The 20,557-nt window shown below is 34.2% G+C and overlaps 1 protein-coding gene across 1 annotated transcript in view; it reads left to right on the top strand.

The window, feature by feature from the left end:
- The first annotated feature begins 555 nt into the window (after positions 1–555).
- LOC145666847 (uroporphyrinogen-III synthase-like) overlaps positions 556–20,557 on the top strand; it is a 32,539-nt gene continuing 12,537 nt past the window's right edge. Inside the window, exons 1-4 of the mRNA XM_081734422.1 lie at positions 556–917; positions 7,381–7,590; positions 10,065–10,271; positions 19,611–19,771. Coding sequence (XP_081590548.1) covers positions 7,404–7,590; positions 10,065–10,271; positions 19,611–19,771 — 555 coding nt within the window. The 5' untranslated portion in view covers positions 556–917; positions 7,381–7,403. The remainder of the gene's footprint in view (positions 918–7,380; positions 7,591–10,064; positions 10,272–19,610; positions 19,772–20,557) is intronic.

Here is a 20,557-nt window from a genome sequence, read left to right as displayed (position 1 = left end):
TTATCGTGGGCATTTGTAGTGATAGCCTTAGTGCGTTACAAGGAATATGTAGAAGTCCACGGACATCTGCCAATATATGGTTACACATCAATATTCGTCAACAGCTTCGAATATTACATAACAATCATCAAGTGGTTACGTTAATTCATACGCCATCCCACTGCGACATCCCCGGCAACGAAGCTAGCGATATCCTGAGCAGATATGCAACCCAACATGGCACACCGATTGATCTCCGTCTTCCAGCATTTTCTTTCGCCGAGATGCTGCTCCAGAAACGGCAAACCGAATGGCGAACCTACCAACATCAACAATGATCAGGACCAGGGATTTATTACTGGCAGCTAGAACCGATTCCCACCACGAGAAAATGGGAGGCCTCTCATAATTGGACAAGAAAACATCATTGTTTATATTCTCGCCTTCGTCTTCATACTGCTCAAACTCCCATCCAGCAATATAAACAGCAGCAGCGCCACCCACGTTTGTGTTATTGTGGAAAAAATGAAGGTTCTATTGACCACCTGACCTGTCAGTACTGTCTAACGCCTGGTTACCGTCCGATACTCAACACAGTCATTCATTCTGTTTACTTCACTAGCCCCGTAACAGTGTCTTTCTTACTAGCTAACAAAAACCACCTCGTTCTTTATCATCTGCTACAATATTACATAGTGCCAGTTAGTGTTGCACATGAAGTGATTGTTTCGATTGTGTTTACTTATTTTGTTACCGAATTCATCCCGGACCATTCATCTGTACAAGTATAGATCCCCATTTTACCGTCTGTATTGCTCAGCAGACGACTTCCTGGAGCATCAAAACAATGAGAGAGAGAGAGAGAGAGAGCAATCTTTTCAAAGGTAATAAGATACCGAAGAAGAAGAAGACAACAGCTGATTCAATAATAACAAGCGGTAGGTCGTTGTTTCTACGTTTACTACGAGAATTACATATTAAATTATTATTGTATATTAAAGTAATAAATAACAAAAAAAAAAAAGGGAGTATGTTTAGTATAAGGGGTCCACAAGCACGTAAAAAACACAAAATTAGCAGGAGAAATGAATGATGCAAGTACTTAGACGTAACATAACGTAACGAAATCTAACCTAACCAAACATAAACGAACGTAAGCTAACCTGAACTAACCTAAACTAACGTAATATTGGTAGAAATAAGCGAAATTCTATCATTTTTTGGAAAATTATGCGGGACTCCTACACTAATATAACAAACTAAACTAACCTAACGTAACCTAAACTATCGTAACCTAACTTAAACTAACCAACCCTACCTTAAACTAACCGAATGTCAACAGAAATTACCAAAATAGTAACATTTTTTAGAGAAAAGAGCTGGACCCCTTCTGCTAAACATAGGCCAAAAAAAGCAGGAGAAATGGATCATTCAAGTACTTAGACCAAACATAACGTAACCACGTGACAAACTTAAGATAACCTAACCTGAACTAACCTAATATTGGTAGAAGTAAGCTCAAGTCTTATCATTTTTTGGAAATGCTGGACCCGTACACTAACATAATTTAACATAAACCAACCCAAACCAATTTAATGTGAACAGAAATACCGAAATCCGAACATTTTTTTAGAAAAAAAAAATTGCTAACAGTAATTTGGATATAGTATACATGAAGCTGCATCAGTTCCCGAAGGAGCAAGACGCTCATACTTTTAGGGATTATTCATTGAGTATGTACGAACTTACAAATGGGGTAACAAAGCGACTTTTATTTACTTATCAACTGATACGAAAATAAAAAAAGAACTTACCTGTACTTTATATTTGCATGTATAGTGCCCTTGTACTTTATCTATGACTGTGTGTGTAAGGGGGGGGGGGATTTAACGCATATCGCATGTCTTGTGCACATGGATACTTCTTACTATTGCGCTACGTAGAAAATTTATGATATTTCATGTAGAAGTGGTAATAGAACACAGAAGAAACGCAGATCACGGGGTTCTCATGTATACTATTACCATAAAAATATGGCGAACTCGGATAATATGTTGCATATGAATAGGCTTATATATTTCGCACCTAAATACATGCAATTAGTAAAATATAGAAATTAAGGCTTATGTTTAGCAGACTAGTAACTTTCTAAAAATTACTGGGTACTGTATATAACGCAGTTCCAGTTAGGTATACTTACATAGAATCATAAAGCGTTCACTCGGCATTTTTGCTCGTACTGTCTTATCCTACACGGCATCACGTGGGACGTAAACATGAAATTTTTAAAAATTATTACACAATGTTTCTTAAGCGAGGACTTGCGTTACTAGATGCAGATTCACTTGAGGAATGCTTACAGGTTACGAGAACAAATAAAGCGTGACCTATGCTATAAAAGCTAAGTGCAAGAAACGGTTCTGGTCAAGTTTAGGCACACCATATTTTGCAAATTTTATAGGTAAAACTCAATACCGTGCATGGAAAGACGTGTTTATAAGGAGCAGATTTCTGCAGGTTGCAGAAGTAATACATGAAATGGCTAAATTAAAGTGTAAATCATTACAAGTGCTTTACGATAGTTAAAATAAGTGAGTGCGTTGCCTATGAAAGATGCTTCTACTAGATATTATTTTCCACGGGCAGAATATGTCAGCACAGTGTACAGAAGCTGTATTTTATGTTTACAGGCGTAGCACTACTAGTGTCAAACCATACAAGTCCGCGGAGTCCACCACTTTCATCCTTCCCTAAATCGGTTAGATAGCATAGCTCATATAGATCGGTTCATGCTTTTTAATGCCTAACTGGCACAGGGCGAGTTGCGTCCTTTGGGCTATAATTTTTATGGGATATGTCAGGACGAAAATTGTGAAAGAATTGCACTTTTTCAACATTTACTTCTGGTGGCACCCTTAAATTTCCAAGCGAGATATTCAATGGCGTAACTAAAGGCTCGCTCCCCCCTTTCCTGCTGACAGCATGGTGGGGACCCCTTCTCCATGTTTACTTATAACGTTTTGTTAGGAATTAGATTTCTGGGCTTTCAGCGTTTATGGCCATGTTAGCCCGTCACATGCGGCATGACGTTCCTCACCGATTACAGTACCCGGTGAACTGAGAAGGAAGGAAGAGGGTTAGAATAATTATATTAGGTACCGTCCTGGTGTGAATGAGGAAAACCTTACTTATGATGTGTAACCTAAAAAACCTTTTACACCTTTTTGTGCGAGTGTCTCCACTGGGAATCGAACTTGGAACCTGTCGCACCAAAGGCGAGAACGAAACGATACACGGGGCTACATTATTTTTTTTATTGAGACGACAATACAAAGCACTGTCCGATTGTAGCAACTTTCAGGGAGCATTCACTGATGCTACAATGACTTGTGAAATTCATCACAATAGATCGGAAATCACCACTTACAGTACTTGAGATAAGTCCTATAGTTACTAACTACTCTCTGGTCCTACCTATATGAGCTGTTTAGTACCAAACCAGCTTTGGTCCATTTACAGCAAATTGCTGGAACAAAACAAAACAAAAAGAAAGAAAGAAAAGAAAAACAGAGATCGATTTCTTTCGTACCGTTACAACTGGAAATATTTGAGGTTGTTGAAGTGACATGCGTGAACACACTCAGACATTTTCAGTTTATTTATTTATTTATTTATTTATTTGCCTGTTTTGCATACAAATGAGAGTATTCTCGAGTACGCATACAGTTGTCAAAATTACAAAATAATTACATTATTGCTATAAAAAAACTTACAGATAGAGTAATAGATACATAACTATGACTTTTATAAGCTTACACATTCATAATATAATTAACAATATATATATATATATACAGTAAAAAACCTGTCTTCAACGGACCCTTTATTAAACGGAAAACTGTCTTAAACGGAAATATTTCACGGTCCCATGAATTTTGGAGAACAAAACGTGTAAAACTCCCTTCATTAAGCGGAAACTGTGTTACGCGGCCAACGGAAAGAAAAATAAACATTTAACGGAAAATTCTGAGTTCCGGACTACGGCGTTTAGAAGATGTTTAGACATTCTGTGAGACATATACATTACACTGTCTGCGATAAAATGTTCGTTCTTTTGTTATTATTTCTGGACAGTGTTGACCTTCCCCAACCACTACTCACATATCAAGATTCTCTCAGAAGTTTAAAGGAACTGCAAAAATTTGCCTTACGAAAAAATGATTCTGATTCAGTTAGTATAATTTCTCAGGCTAAAGTGTATGCGGAAAGTCAAGCAGCAATGTACACAGAAAACCCTGCTTGGCTATTAGAAAAATAAAGAAAACGTGTGCATAGCATAATTTGTATTCATTTTAATTTTTTTGTGTATTTATTCGTAGAAGAATGAAGTACTGTAATCGAACAATGTACGTACAGCAATATATTTTCTCAGTATGCCCCTTTATAAGCATGTATTTTTTTAAAAGAGGAAAAGTCTACCTCCACTAAGCGGAAACCTGACTTTAACGGAATTTTTTGCAAGTCCCGCTCGATTCCGCTAAAGACAGGTTTCACTGTATTATACATTGTCTTCAAAAAAACTCATTTACCGAATAGTAACATTTATCTACTAAGAACTCGTGAAGATCAGATTTAAACATAGAATATGATTTGTTTTGCTTTAGAAAGTCAGGTAACTTATTGAAAATTTTTGTACAGTTAATATATACGCTTTTTTGAAAAAACGAGAAATTTTGGGGGATAACATGCAAATTATTAACGAATCGAGTATTGTATTTATGGACGTTACTGTTTTCAATAAATAAGTGTTTGTTACTTACGATAAACAAGATAATTTTATATAGATACACACAAGGTAATGGTAATATTTTTTTGTCCTTGAAAGATGAGCTTGCAAGAAGACTTTGGTGACAATCCAAACACAATCCTTAGTGCTTTCTTTTGTAAGCGAAACGTGCTAATACATTCAGTAGAATAGCCCCCAAAAATAATACCGTCAGTTATTAAAGAATGGAATTTTGCATAGTACACCGAAACTAAAGCCTCTGTTGTGACATTACCTTTTAGTCTACGGAGGCCGAAACAAATACTACTTAATTTTTTGTTGAGTTGAGAAATATGCTCATTCCAAGTGGTACAAAACATCGATTCTACAGTTTTTATCGATTTTGCACGGCGTGTTTTAAATGGACGAAAGTCGGTTTGAAATTGGGTGACTTAAACACAGAAAACGTTTATTTTTTTGGTTGGACAAATAGGAAAAATGTAAATAGTCAATTTAAGAAAATACCAATATGTGCTGGATATGAAGGCGTATGCTGTAGCAGTTCAGGCATACGCACTTTTGCATAATTTCTGGTTATAACCTGCTTCTGCGAACAGAACTGAACTCTACATAGTTTTATTTGATTATAAGAAATCAAACATCATTGACGTAAACATCATTTCGTGTGATAGAGAAAGAAACATGAAGCATGAAATGGCTTTAAACGATTTCTCGAAATCAACAGATGATTTTTAATTATTTTCCGCTTAAGCAACCCGAGTTTTCTTCAGCATCTGGAAAAAATTGTCAATCCTTTAGGGATTTCACACGTCAACACTTTCCAAATCGCCTTTGGGTCACGGTTAAATATCTTCACCACCTCGTCCAAGTCAATTTATGACACGCTTCATTTTCAGTACTTAGATATGCTAGCGCCCTTAACGTATACTGAGTCATGCTGTTTCTTAAATATGTTTTGATTAATTTCATCTTTGAAAAATACCTCTCTGCAGTTGCTGGTGTTGTCTATAAAGTTAAATACAACTGAAGGGAAGTAACTATTTGCTAATTAGGTGTTTCAACCTAGAGAAATCGTACGAGGTCTCTCACTGCTACAAGTTCTTTTAATTTTTGTACTCATGAGTGTTCTAAAGCAAAGTAGCTGCTGGAACAATTAATGAATCTGATCTATAATGTCAGCGAAAATAATAATATTTAGTATGTTACTTCAGATAATACTGGCATTCTCTATTAAATTCTTTATCAAAAACATGTTCAACTCAATTCACTTTTTTCAATTTGGGCCCCGTAGGGGACGCGGTGGCTCAGTGATAGAGTCTTTACCTCCGGTGCTTGGGGTCCTTGGTTCGATTCAAACTCGCGTCGTGTAGATTTTGTGGTGGACAAACACCGTGCTCGTGAGTTTTCTCGCGGTTCTCCCGTTTCCTCTCACTTTCTTCATTCCACCATTTTATTCATTTCTCATCATCACCGTCTCCTTTAGCCTAACCGGCATAACTATGGGACGTAAAACTCAAGATTTCATTTTTTTCATTTCAGTTTCGGCTCCCCTGATGGCTTGAGGCCTCCCATATTGCGGGACCTTTATTTAAATCTCTAAGAATATTGTCATGTGGTGCAGCACAAATGTTTTGGAGGACAATAAGAAGAAAATTAGTGAAAAGAATTATAATTTCAACAATTTCGAATAGTGTGCCTACACTTGACCTGCACACAAGAAACACTAACCAACTTGCGTTAGTTGACAATTAAAAGCGAGAATGTTATGTAAACCATTTATGACAGAACCGCAGCAGTACAGCCAACGTACATAGGGAACAGGCGCGTCAGCGCGCTGGGTGAGTGCATAAACAGAGGTAACGAAAAAAAAAAAAAAAACACTTCATATGGCATAAAAACACATTTCTTGCGTGCTGTACACCTTTGCGACATTTAAACTAAAATTTACAACATCACTAATTTATCTCGCAGGGGGATTTTCACATTTTTTTAAACGCTATTGAGGAATTGAAGATTCGGTATCTCTTGAAATCCTAATGTTTTGTTCTTCCCAACGTGTGGTAAATCAGATTTTTCCTTCAATTTCCTCTGATTCTTAAGCACTACGTCAGAGGTTCCACCTTTGCTGCCTATGGCTCTTTAGGGCATAGGTAAGATCATATTATTTAGTCATAACTATTAAGTGTACATTGGGAATCGGACACCATCGGAAAACATCCATCGTTACAGATCACGACTAAATACTAACCCCTCCACTTTATAGTAGCTTTCTTATGAAATATTACGTGTTACAGAGGATACTTCGCTTTCGTATTTTTACCTTATTATATATGAGAATTAAGATCCCGATATATATCGAGTGCTTAAACATTGATCTTCCAAAAATAACATAACACATTTCTTCCGTAAATTTTACAGATCTATTTATACCCTAACTGGGACAGTGTCATATATGATTCACTCTTCTGTAGAAATATTTATATTACATTATTACGAAAAGAAGCGTCTGTACACGTGTACGAAAAAGAAGCAAAAATTTTCAGGGTCAAAGGGTGATAGTATAAACTAGTAATAAGTAAATAAATATTTTTAAAAATTATTTGTTTTATTTTCAGGACTTTAAAGATGCAAGTATAGCATGAAGGTTTGCAAAGGAGAGACTTTATTAATAAAAGCAACATCAGATGATAGCAGTGAGAAGAATCAGTATGAGTCGAAATTCGGCGTTGCAGGTGTACCGGTCAAAATTATTCCCGCCTTAGATTTTGAATTTTGTAATTTGGATATGTTGAGACAGCATTTCAATAATCCTGAAAGATTCGAAGGTATGTACTGTAGGAATAAGGACAGTAGAATTATTGAACAATGCCTTGTATTAGACAGTAGTTTATACTTTAGGACAGTGTTTATCAAAGCAAGGACGCGAACCCCTAGGAACATCTAGTACGAGGGGTCCCTGGTTTGAGTCAAGGCCATGTGCGTTTGAAATGAATAACATCGTGTCTGTGCGTTTTGTGAGGTTTTCAAGCTTCCTTCCTCATTACTGTTCCATCAGTCATTCACTTTTACTAACCATCCGTCCCCTTTAGTCTAAAAGGATTTATTAACCACCCGTCTTCTTTAGCCTAGAAGCATTCATTAACCATCCGTTTCTTTTAGCCTAAAAGGCATATATTAACCATCAGTCTCCTTTAGCCTAAAAGGCATTTGTTAACCATCTGTCGCATTTAGCCTAAAAGGCATTTATTAACCATCCTTTTCCTTTACTTTAAAACACATTTATTAACTATCCGTCTCCTTTAGCCTAGAAGGCATTTATTAACCATCATTTTCCTTTACTTTAAAACACATTTATTAACTATCCGTCTCCTTTAGCCTAAAAGGCATTTATTAACCACCCGTCTCCTTTAGCCAAAAAGACATTTAATGACCATGCGTCTCCGTTAGCCTAAAAAGCATTTACTTGCCATACTTGTCCTTTAGAGTAAAAGGCATTTAATAACCATCCGTGTCCTTTAACCTAAAAAGCGTACCCGTGAAACGTAAAACTAGAAATTTCATTTCCTTTCATTTTGCGAACCCTCTAGAAATTCGCAACACATTTTTAATTTAATTAGGCGCTGATATAAAGTGGTTTATATTATAAAATACGAAATTATGGACCGAGTACATTTTCTTCCCTCCGACATTATCATCAAATACTCTTGATGTTTGATTACTGTTTCCTTAGGCCTAAAAGGTGATATATAACTTTTAGTTCACACTTATATCACAGTCATCAGTCGTAGTAATTTCATTTTGCCGATCTTTAAAATGGCCAGATTGAAGCTGGAAGTTTAATTTCTCGCAATTAGTATGATGTAGTTATTTAGAATTGACACAATTAGACAACGGAAACGGTTATTTACAATACTTAAAATTTTAATGAATATGTGCAATTTCTTTGTAAGGTAATTATTCTGAGTACGTTTGAATTGAAATAGTAATAATAATAATAATAAAATTTTTAATTGGAAAATAGGAATGGTTTCTATTTACATTGGAAATTCCAAGCTTAGTTTTATTTTAGTTGGTAACTTGCAAGTTTAGTTTAAAGTAAACCATTCTTTTCTTTATAAATTTTTCTTAGTAGCTGTATATGTAATAATAAAGAGCAGGTTTTATTTATGCTTATGTTATTTCCAACAATGAAAAAAATAGTTTTTTGTCACTACGGGTTAGTCATTTAAGCCGCCTATTATAAGGGACCCCGCTAAATAGTTTTCCAACACCAAGAGGTTCGCGTTACTAGAAAGCTTGAAAACCATTGGTGTTGGAGCAATTATAATACGAGGCGCATGAAAAAAGAAAAGCTGATTTGTTTTTTAAACAAGAAAATGATAGAAGAAATTTATTGTGATCTATATACAACCTTAACTGGTTTTCGACGTAGCATCTCGAACCTCTAGACTTTTGTGGTAGCATCGCATAAGCTTCCGTATGCCCTCTGTGTAAAAATCTGCCGCCTCGGAGTACAGCCAGTTCAGAATTGATATCTTAAGCACTTCACTGTCGTTCAAACGCCTTGATGGGAGACATTTTTTCCGGTAAGGAAAATTAAAGAAAACGCTGGAATCAAGGTCAGGACTGTAAAGGAGATGATTGAATAATTCCTATCAAAATCTTTGAATTGTCTTAACAGTATGAGCAGCTATATGTGGGCGCGGATATTGTCATGGATCAGAAGTCCAGAGCTTAGGATTCATCTACGTTGATTTTGGTGTTAGCCTGTTTATTTGTGGATAGTACTCCCGTTCACAAAGTCCAGGAAATATTGAATGATAAGTAAAGCCTCCGTTACTAGTTCGGTTACCCATGCGCACTATTACCTTGACTTCATGCCGTTATACTCCTTGTTTTCAAGAACAGTTGCTGAAAGAAGGCATTTTTTTTTTTTTTCGGATGGAGATGTCGTTTTTACTATCAAATATTGGTTTCCTAACCGTTGAGACACTTTTTACAAAGAATGGTTTGGCGACCATTAAGCAGACGTTGTATATGATTTATACACGAATAAACCTTGGCGTTCACTTGTTTATTTGAATATCTCCAATATATGTAATAAATTTGAATGAGTAAGTAGATTTCAGTACTTGTAACTTAAATATAGTGTAATTTAATTTAATATTGTATACTTATAAAAAAATAATTGGAAAACAGCATCAAGAGGGAGTTCATTTGGAGATACTTTTATTATAAACGAAACAAAGAAAAGACGTTGGAATATTGTAATTAATCTAATAAAAATGCTTAATTTCAGGGATTGTGTTTACCAGTCCTAGAGCTGTAAAAGCTGCTGTCTTAAGCATGGAAGCGTCTTCCCAGTCACTGCCATCTAAATGGAAAGATAGCAATGTGTTCGTTGTTGGAGAAGCCACAGCACGGGAACTGAAGCAAGGCCTTGGTTTGGATGGCAAAGGCAGTGAGACAGGAAATGCATCATCTTTAGCTGACCTTATCCTGAAGAGTAAGTAAGTACTTCTAATAAATTGTGAAACAATTCGTTCTCAGTTTACTTCATATGTGCTTTGTGATGGGCAAATTATATAGAAGTACATGCGACTTGCTTGCAGATTTTTGAATTTAAGTGATATTCTCAAAATGATTATGAATAAGGTTAAATCGAGAAAAAATATCTATAGTTAGTAATTTCGTAATTATAGTATTCTTAAAAACTTGATCAAGGTTATCTAAACATATCTTGGTACTAGAGTATAGAGAGCTTCAACAAAAACCATCATCAATGTAGTGTAGAGCTTTTAATCAAATAGAGATATGACAACATTATTATCTAAACTCTGCTTAAGTGAAAAGTATAAATTATTGTCCTATGTATACCATTACCAAAACAATATACACGTGTATCCACAGCTACTTCTGATCAATATTATACATTTGTCATAACCCGTTTGAGGCCAGTATTTACATACGGTCCCAAAACAGCGAAATTCCAGGGGCAACGTATTTTAAAGAATCGATCCAAAAGTTAACCCTAGATCCATATGAATTTCTTTAGGTCTGGTTCATTTTACCTGCATTTTTGCTGCAATTGAACGATAATATTACAGTATGCATTTGATAATTGAATCGGTGAGTAGAAAAAGGAGAACATTCCAAAAATAAAGGATAACATTCCACGATAACAATTTCTCTATAACTAAATATCCAATCCCATTACGTTTTTGGAATTTTGGGAAATGAAAGGCCTTAACATACGCTACAAATCTCCCATATAGATATTTTTACGTAAGCAGTGGTATTTCTGGTAAACAGTTTTACTTTTCGTTTTTCAAAAGTAACGTGTTGTGGAATATTCTCCTTTTTCTACTCACCGATTCAATTTCATTGTAGATTAAAAAGAAAATATTTACAATCAGAGGAAATTACAATAATTTTAAGTCGCAAATTTTATACATTATTTATATTTTTAATCTAGAACTATTGAAAAAGACAAATGAACAACCATCTGCTTTACACAGTTTGCTAATTTTTTCACTACTAATCCGAGTGTCCCCAAAAGATACCTCAAGGGACACGATGGCTCAGTGGTAGAGCGCTTACCTTTAGTGTGTGGGGCCTTGGTTCGATCCCCTGCCAAGTTAATTTGTGGTAGACAATATGTGTTCTCAGGGTACTCCCGTTTCCTCCCACATTTTCATTCTACCGATAATTACATCATCATTCACTTGCCTTAATCATCCGTCTCCCTTAGCCTAGTAGGCATAATCGTGGGACATAAACTAAAAGATTTTATTTTTTCATTTCCAAAACATGCCTTTGGCCGGTTACCTTTCTTGCAACCAAAACTAAGGAGTAATTTATGAAAGACTAGTCGAGATCAGTAGGGTAAAACGAAGAATGTTTGAAACCATTCTGATATTTTCTGGTAACATGTGATTAATCCTAGCCGTCTTGTACATGGGAGATAGAGAGGAAACTGTTTTTTGTATCCAAAAGAAGGGCAGGGGATCTCAAGAAACTTTTATTTTGCAATTCCAATATTACTACCGTCATAACACAGTAAATTTACGTTATGTTAGAATATAGTGGACAAAAAATAAACCAAACCTTGAAAGTAAAGCACCGATATATGTTAATACATTTTGCTGCGGATAAGGGAAATTACCTACCTGTGTTTTAAAAGACAATATTCTTTTCAACAAAACAGCTAAAAACTTTTGTAAGTTATTTTTTATAAAGTTCTTCAGCAAGTAACTTTGTAATTATTATTTAAAATAAACACCTAAACAGAATAGGAAAACTTTAAAATTATAAATCTTTATTAATAAAAATATAGTGGTTTATTTGTGCTTGTATCTCTTGCATGTGGGGTCCTGAAAGCTGGACTGTGTGATAGACAAACAAGGTGAACGTGGGTTTTCTCTTACTTCATTTCCTGCTACTTCCTTCATTCCATCGTTATCATCCATCTCATTATCACTGTCTTCCGAACCCAGTGATAACACTCTTATCCTTCTAATATACCATGGATTATACTTAAATTATACTACCCAATTACTTTTCTCTAATAAAAATGAAACCCACATAAATAACAGTTAAAAGAGCTCTTTCTTCCCTTTCTTGGCTCAGAATTAAATCATATAATATTTTCTGAATGTAAGGAGGGGAATTGGGAAAGAGGAAGGGAAATAATGCTATAATTTTCATTTCTTAATATATGCGCGTGAACAGTGAACCTAAAGTATTAATAAACTTCTTTTTCCTTCCACTTTTGTGAAGCAGAGACAAGTATTTCTACGCTACTCTAGAACACATGGCTTCGTTTCGAGCCCAAACTTGAAGGGACATCACCCCATATCGTGGAACACAAGAGCGGAAAATGCATTTTGTTAAACATTGTACCATCTGAACATAAGAGAAAAGAATTATTTTGAAGCAAGCATATGTTGTAGGTGATGATAATTGATATGTGTATGGTTTGTGCCAAAAGGGTTAATGAAAACGCTTTCTTTCATCTCTGACTCTTGACTTGAGGTTATCCTGGTATTTGCCTGGCATGTTTTGAAGGATTTTTTTTTTTTTTTTTTTTTTTTTTTTTTTTTTTTAATGTCTTCAGTCAGGATGGCTGGCCCTTAAATCCTGAGTGCAATAGGGGATTTTATTCCTATTCTATACTACTTAGAATTACCCACCTCTACTCCTCCTTTCTAGAAATTGAAATATAAGTGAGTGCCAATCAGAAGTCCGAAGTATGTACCACGAAACCACGGATTGGTCTTCACGGATTTCCTTTGTGCGACAAGGGAATTCCATAGTTTCATTCCAAACGTCTACAATAGAGTGTGAATGCTTAAGTGGAATTTTAAGTAGGATTACCTTTAAATGTACATACAAAATTTAATAAAACTCATTTTATCCAATAAAACCCACTGGGTTAGGTTTTTTAAAGAAAAAAAAAAAAAACTTAATTTTTCACAACCCTGATTCGTCGAGTTTAAAAGTCTGCTATTATTTTCACAACTGTAAAACGGAACTATCTTGTTTCGTTATATAATGAATTCCCTTGCGCAAAATAATAAAGAACTAGATGAACTATGTTGTGTTGTTTTCTGTCAAAAATATACATTAGAGTTAAAAGAAGAATGATTTATTATTTGGTTTATTATATGTGTTTTAATAAAGTATATTGCAAAGTTGTGGTACATTTATAATTTTCTCATATCCTTATTCTTTTGCAATAGTACACCTATTCTTTATTTTTTTTAAAAATAATATACTTTTGGTAAACAGGATTCAAACCCATTCTAAAATGATCACTTGTTTACAGATCTGTTACGGTAACTATTATATTATTCGTGCCGGTGCAAAATGACTTTAATCTTTCTCCAGCTGTCTTGATGATCATGCAACCCATACACAAATCATGTTCTACCAAATATGACAGTTTGTTTTATTTTTATTTACTTTTTTGTTGTCTTTTATGACTACTGTTTTCTATATGCTAATTATATATTTAGTTGGCACCAATGCTCAGATAAGTTATCTTGTAAATCTAGGAATGTTATTCCGTGGCATAACGAAGGAAAATAGATTTTCCTTTTTTTTTTTTTCAGACTGAAAGACAGTCTAGCTTTTTGTGTACAGAAGTGTAACGTAGCGCGACCAAGTTCTCTCATTATGACGCTACTGGCGGTAGGAGGTAGGCTATTACTTATTAGCTGCCAGCGTAAACTATAAAGTTTCTGAATTTTTTTTCTTTTCTTTTCTTTTTTCTTTTTTCTTTTTTTTTTTTTTTTTTTTTTTTTGTTCTCTTCCTCACACACAACTGAATACGAACAATTACAGAATAGTAGAGGCGTAACATTTTCTTGGGCGTAGGATGCGGCAAAAATGTTAAATGTGAATAATCCATTTCTATTCACTTATTTTCACTATAAAGTTCTAAATTACTGAAATTTTCTTCATATATAGATAATAGATGTATAGATCTTAATCTTAACTATATATAAAACTACATGAACTGACATAAATTAAAGATATACTTCCGATTGACGTGGAAAGTTGAAATTTGTCGTGATTGTAGCTTTCCGAGACTTATCGACAGGAAAATTCCAAAAGTCAATATTTTTAATTTTTAGGGGGTCTAAAGGAGGGATGAAGAATTTCCCCATGTTATTTAAATGGTTGTTTCTTTGGACCTATAATCTCATGTTTTCGGTACTTGAAATTGGAATAAAAACTTGAAATTCGGTATGCTTGTACGTTTTCGTTAGTGTTAACTAAGTAAATAAGTAAAAATAAAAATTTCCATCTTTAGAGTGGTTTTATGGGGAACTGAAAAATCTTTCTCATGTTATTTATAATGGGACACCTTTTGCACCCCCAAATTATTGGGCACTTCCTGTAAGGCTACAATGATTAAATTTGACATGATTGAGGCTTTTCGGGACTAACCGACAGAAAAATTGCCAAAAGTGAATATTTTTAATTTTTAGGGGTTCTAAAGGGGAGATGAAGAAATTCCCCAGGTTATTTAAATGGGCCTTTTTTGGAGCTATAATCTCATATTTTAGGTACTTGGAATTGGAATAAAAACTTGAAATTCGGTATGCTTATACGTTTTCGTTAACGTTAACTAAGTAAATCACTAAAAATAAAAATTTCCAACTGTAGAGTGGTTTTATGGGGAACTGAAAAATCTTTCCCATGTTATTTATATGGGACATCTTCTACATTCCATAATGTTTAGGCACTTTCAGCAGGATTAAAATGATGAAATTTCGCATGATTGTAGCCTTCCGGGACTAACCTACAGGAAAATTGCCAAAAGTAAATATTTTTAGTTTTTAAGGGGTCTAAAGGAAGGGGGGGGGGGGGAATGAAGACATTCCCATGTTATTTAAATGGAAGTTTTCTTAGGATACAAAATCTTATTTTTAGATAGTTGAAATAGGAAAAGGAACGTGAAATTCCGTAGAATTGTGGTTTCAAGAGGTGCGAGGCCGTAGGCCGAGCAAAAGTGCGGGTGTGGGCGCGAAGTCCCCAGCTGGGTAAATTCAGGAAATATGAAGAGCAAATGCACGAAATTTACTGTTGATGCAAAGGCTGATACATAAGAGATGCGAGACCGTAGGCCGAGCAAACGCGGGGATGTGGGGGAGGAGCCCCAGCTAGCCAAAGGCTAGTTTTCACCATAAAGTTCTAAGTCACAGAAGTTTTCTTCATATATATATATGTTAGTACTTTTCTTCACGTATTATTAGAGATGCAAAAAAGCCGGCCTTTTTGAATCGATGTTTTTTTACATAAAAAGCCGGCTTTTTTTGGGAAAAAAACGAGAATTTTGGAAATTTTGGCTTTTTTCATTTTCATGATTTGTCTATCTAAATAGCTTTCTTATAGTATATTCTTTAGTTAGATAAGAATTCCATGACCTAAATGCTATATTTCGCTCTAAAAATCACCAGCAAGATGGATGGAGCACATGTTTTACAAATTAAAGCTAACGTGAAGAATGTAGTATTTGAGGACAATTTTAGAGGCTATTTAACTTTATTTTAACTTTTGAGTTATCGACATTTTTTTCTTCTGGGATCATTTTAGTTTGTTATCCGTGTTTCATTTCTAAGAGCTTACTATTCTAGCGCAAAAGTTAAACTTACGTTTTTCTATATATCCGTCAAAGCGTAAGTTTTTCAATATATCCGTCAAACCGTACCTCCACATTTCTGTTATACTGTAGCTGTGCAACGATTTAGCAATAATTTTCCGGATTCAACCTTGAATACTAATTTATACAAATAATCAGTAGCGGATTTAGAAAAGTACTTTCGGGGGGATTTCTCTGATTGTTTCGTTTTCTAAAATGTCCTAATTTTATTTGGGAGCAGCTTGAAGTTTATGAGTACAGGCATAACTAATATTTCGTTTCGTTTATATATTTAGCGATAATCTTCTGGATACAACCTCATTGAAGATCATTTTATACTGAGAATCAGTGACGGATTTAGAAAAGTATTTTGGGAGTTTTTTTTTTCTTACTAATGTTTAGTTTTTCTAAACATTCGTAATTTTTATTTGACGGCAGCTTAAAGTTTATGAGTAAAGGCATGACTAATAGATATTTCGTTTGTTTTAGACATTAAGTAATTTTGGGAAACAGGCTTCAGTCCGAAAGACCGCCCTCTAACCTTCGCAAAACCGTCACTTCTGGTAATTAGTAATAATGACGATTTAAAAGCAATAAGAAAGGAAGTCGGCCAACTCACAGTACACGCACTATTTCTACTTCACAGATGGAATGAGGAAAAGCTTTGTCAGAATGATCGAATGCTGAGTTGAATCCCGGACTTCCCGATAGAAGCGCAAAAGCTCCACTCAGTCATGTTTGTTTTGCATTTGTATTTCTTTTAAGTTAAATATATTTCGTAGTCCTTTTTTTTTGGGGGGGGGGGTGAGGAGAGTTCCATAATGATATGAAGGGTGTGAGTCAAGAACATGATAACTAACAAATTTTCAATTGCTGAGTTATGCAGCACCAGAGACAGCAACGCATACAGCTTCGTTTAATCCTTCATGTATAGTTTTATGTGAAAAATTAGCTTTCCGACTTTCAGAATGGATTGTGCAGCAGAAAATTTCTAATTTCTTAAAATAGTAAAATTGTGGGTTACCATGATCTTGCCTCAAACCCTTCATATGTTGAATCCCTCTTGTTAAAAATTCAGAAAACTTGAGGACTAAGTAAACCATGATGGTGGTTATATAAAAGTGTAAAATTTCAAGAATATACAAAACCAAAAGCTCTAGATGTGCAGCCTTTAAGTGTATCATATAAATCTAAGTATTTTTCTTATGTTTTATTTTAATTTTATTTTGTTCCATAAAGAGAGTATGGAATATTTTGAAGTAAAAATACTACATAGAATTTTGCTAGTTATTTGTGTACTTTTTAAAAATAAGTATTACTTTTAGGGTTGGCTGGTTTACACCAGTTGTTTGTTCTTTTTTTTTTTTTTTTTTTTTAAATAAACAACTGGTTTAAACCAAAAAAATAAAAAGAACGAAAAATGCGAATCGTGTGAAGTTCATCGTGACGTTTCCCCACATCAAACCATCTGCATTAGTTTTATTTCCTTTTCGCCTTTTAATCAATTTGTCCCATGTTCAATTCTCGGTCGAACCACAACCCTTCTTTCATGCGTAAACAAAGTAGCGGTACGGATGTCACTTTAAGCGAAAGTCTTCTTCTTGATAACCTCGGTATTACGTAAGGACGTTAAGCCTGAACATACGAAACGAAACCAAATTGTATATTTCTGCATGCCTGTTGTTTTATAAAGAAGCCAAGGTTATTTAAATATATTGATAGAAATTGGCAAAATTTATCGATTGCCTACGTAGCTTCCAACATTAGCTTAGATTAGACTTTCAATGATATGTACGTACTAAATTTGTAATTTAATACCTCAGTTTTAGCGTACTGATTATGATATGTTGACCCTTAAATTTTACATGCAAAGCAATAACAGGATTTTTCCGTTATTGTTTTACATTTAGAGTAAATACGGGATTTTCCCGTTAGCTAGGGCGGGAGTTTCCCAATTTAAGAAATTTACTGACCGGACTTATTTAAGTTTATGTGACCTCTTCCAGTACAACCCCATTGTTGCATAATAACACCAAGGTGAAACAAACTTATTTCTGTCAATATGTAATATAAATACATAAAGCAAAATATCTAAACCCAAAAAAGCCTGGTTTAAACCAAAAAAACCTAGTTTAAACTCCCCCCAAAACGGGGTTTTGCCATTTTCAAAAACAACCACGGTTCTTGCCAACCCAGCGTACTTTTGTATGTAGGAGGTTAAAAAAAATCTTATTATATACATTGGTTAATCCTTTGGAATTCATAATGTAAATATGTTGAGAAGTAAAACTGTTTGAAATATCTTTTCGAAATTCATAGTTTAGTTTCGAGGTTTTATATTATTATCGACATCAACCACTAATTAAATGACTTTTTGTGTTATAGAGAAGCGAAACAAAATCTCGTTTATCAATTTAAAGCAGAATTTTGAAAAAAGCCCAAAATTTCCCAAGCAAAAAAGCGAAGCAGAAAAAACCGAGTTTTTTTTTTCAAAAAAGCCGGTTTTTTTCCGAGCCCTTGCATCTCTACGTATTATATATACTTCTCTGTATGGTTTAGTTTAACACGTGTACCTTTGATGCGCACATGATCGCATATTCTATTTCCAATGAAAGTTTCCAATTTTGACTCAGGATCGTAAGACAAAGAAAAGCTACTTGAATTTAAAGAACTCTGGCCAAAAATCCAAAACAACAGCAAAGCATATAAACAGGAGTCTTCATATGCTGGCCGCATAAAACCCAACTATGAAAGGGCATGAGTCGACTGGCCTTTAAAGGCGTATACTTCAATTTCTTGCTTTATTTAGGAGTATAATCTTAATAATTAGGTTTACATGAAAAATCAATAGTATAATTTTGATACAAATTATTATTATTATTGTTACTAATACTTTTTTTCTGGACGAAAATGGCGGTACATGTTATTACAGCAACTTTCACAGTTTTAACATATCGTCCGACATACCTTTGTTGTCTCTAAATCGCTTTTTGCTTTTAATATTAATCACAGAATATGACGATATCGGTACAACTGTATCGGTTAGTTGTTGAAGTTTTGATTCAAGTTAAAAAAGTGTGTAATCACAGCTTAATAATTAAACCATTTTTAAAGTAGATTTAAGATATTAACAACATCTTCACAAAGTCCCTTTATAAGTGAATAAACTTCTATAAACTAGCATAAAGTTACGTAAGGCTTCATAAAAAATTCTGCATAACTGTTTCACTCAATGGCTTTTAAAAGAAGAGGCTCCTAGTACAAGGAATTTACATTATCATATTATCAAGATTTTTGACCTTGATTGTTTACCGTGCGTACGAAATAGTGTAAGATAAAATTCCAGGATGTGAGATGAATTTCATGAGAGTTGCCCATATCTATTGAGGAAGATGTCAGGAAACACCGAAACAGTATGATTAATAGTACATTAGATATTAATCACGGAAATAAAAAAAGTCCGCTTACCAATTATTATAAATATGGGTCAATTTATATCTAAATATGTTTGTCAGAGGTGCGATTTTTTATTATTATTGATAATGTCTGATTGATTCTTTATTCACCTTAATATATCATATACGCAATGGTAACACTGCTTTCTTCACAACTCCTGCAGTCACATTGAGGAAAGTGACACGGTCCTGTCAAATATATAGTTCAGTTTAGATGATAAATGGCCTTTACTATCTACAGGTACATATAGCAAACCATTCCTGTTCCCATGTGGCAACTTAAAAAAAGAAACACTTCATCTGAAATTAGGAGAAAAAGGAGTCCAGCTGACTAATGTTACTGTGTATAGAACTACGGAGCATCCTGAACTTCGTAACAAACTGAAGAAAATATCAGAGGAGGTATGGTAATTTATCAATGTTGTATTTTATACATTTTTTTTTGGGGGGGGGGATAAATTCATTGTAACTATTAAAGAACTCTGTCTTGAATTATCCAGGAACTAGACAAAAATAAATCCAGCTATTTAAATGTATCCAAAGTAAAAAGGATACGGACATCTATATTACCTGTGAGCTCCCAGTATGGCGATAATAACAATAATAATAATCTTTATTTCAGTGGCACATACAGGGTTTGAGGAAAAATACAGCACTGTATGTGGTATCAGAGTACAATGCAGTTAAGATTAATAATAAATTAAAAAGAGGGGAGTTAATATAATGTAGGTAAACGTTAATTAAGCAGAATAATTTTCTTGTCACGTTGTTAAAATATCCAAGCTTTAATGTAGTTAAAACAAATAAACAAAGAATAAGAAAGGAAGATCAGTCTTCAAATTTACGTTTTGGCTTAAAGTTGCTGGCATTATCACTGAAAACAATGAGTCAAATCTGATAAATTTAGTTATTTAATACAGTTGGTCTGAATTTATCTATTAACAGAATCTGTCAACTTTTTAAAAAAACTCATATTTCCAGTATAGAGAAACTAGAATCTTACAATTTATCGTACTGTGATTTGGTATTTTCAAACCAATGTTACGTAAACAGTATGTTATCCAGTATCTTTTGGATGCAGATTTTTCAAAAACTTTTCTTATGTTAGCAAGACACTCTAAACCTCAATAATTATTCCAATACTCGTATTTTTTTTTTTTTTTTTTTTTTTTTTTTTAACTGAAGTGT

Source organism: Thermobia domestica, chromosome 12 (genome assembly GCF_964235325.1).
Source record: "Thermobia domestica chromosome 12, izTheDome1.hap1.1, whole genome shotgun sequence".
NCBI lineage: Eukaryota > Metazoa > Arthropoda > Insecta > Zygentoma > Lepismatidae > Thermobia > Thermobia domestica.
The sequence above is the reverse complement of the archived record's forward strand: the minus strand, read 5'-3'. Positions and strand labels throughout refer to the sequence as shown.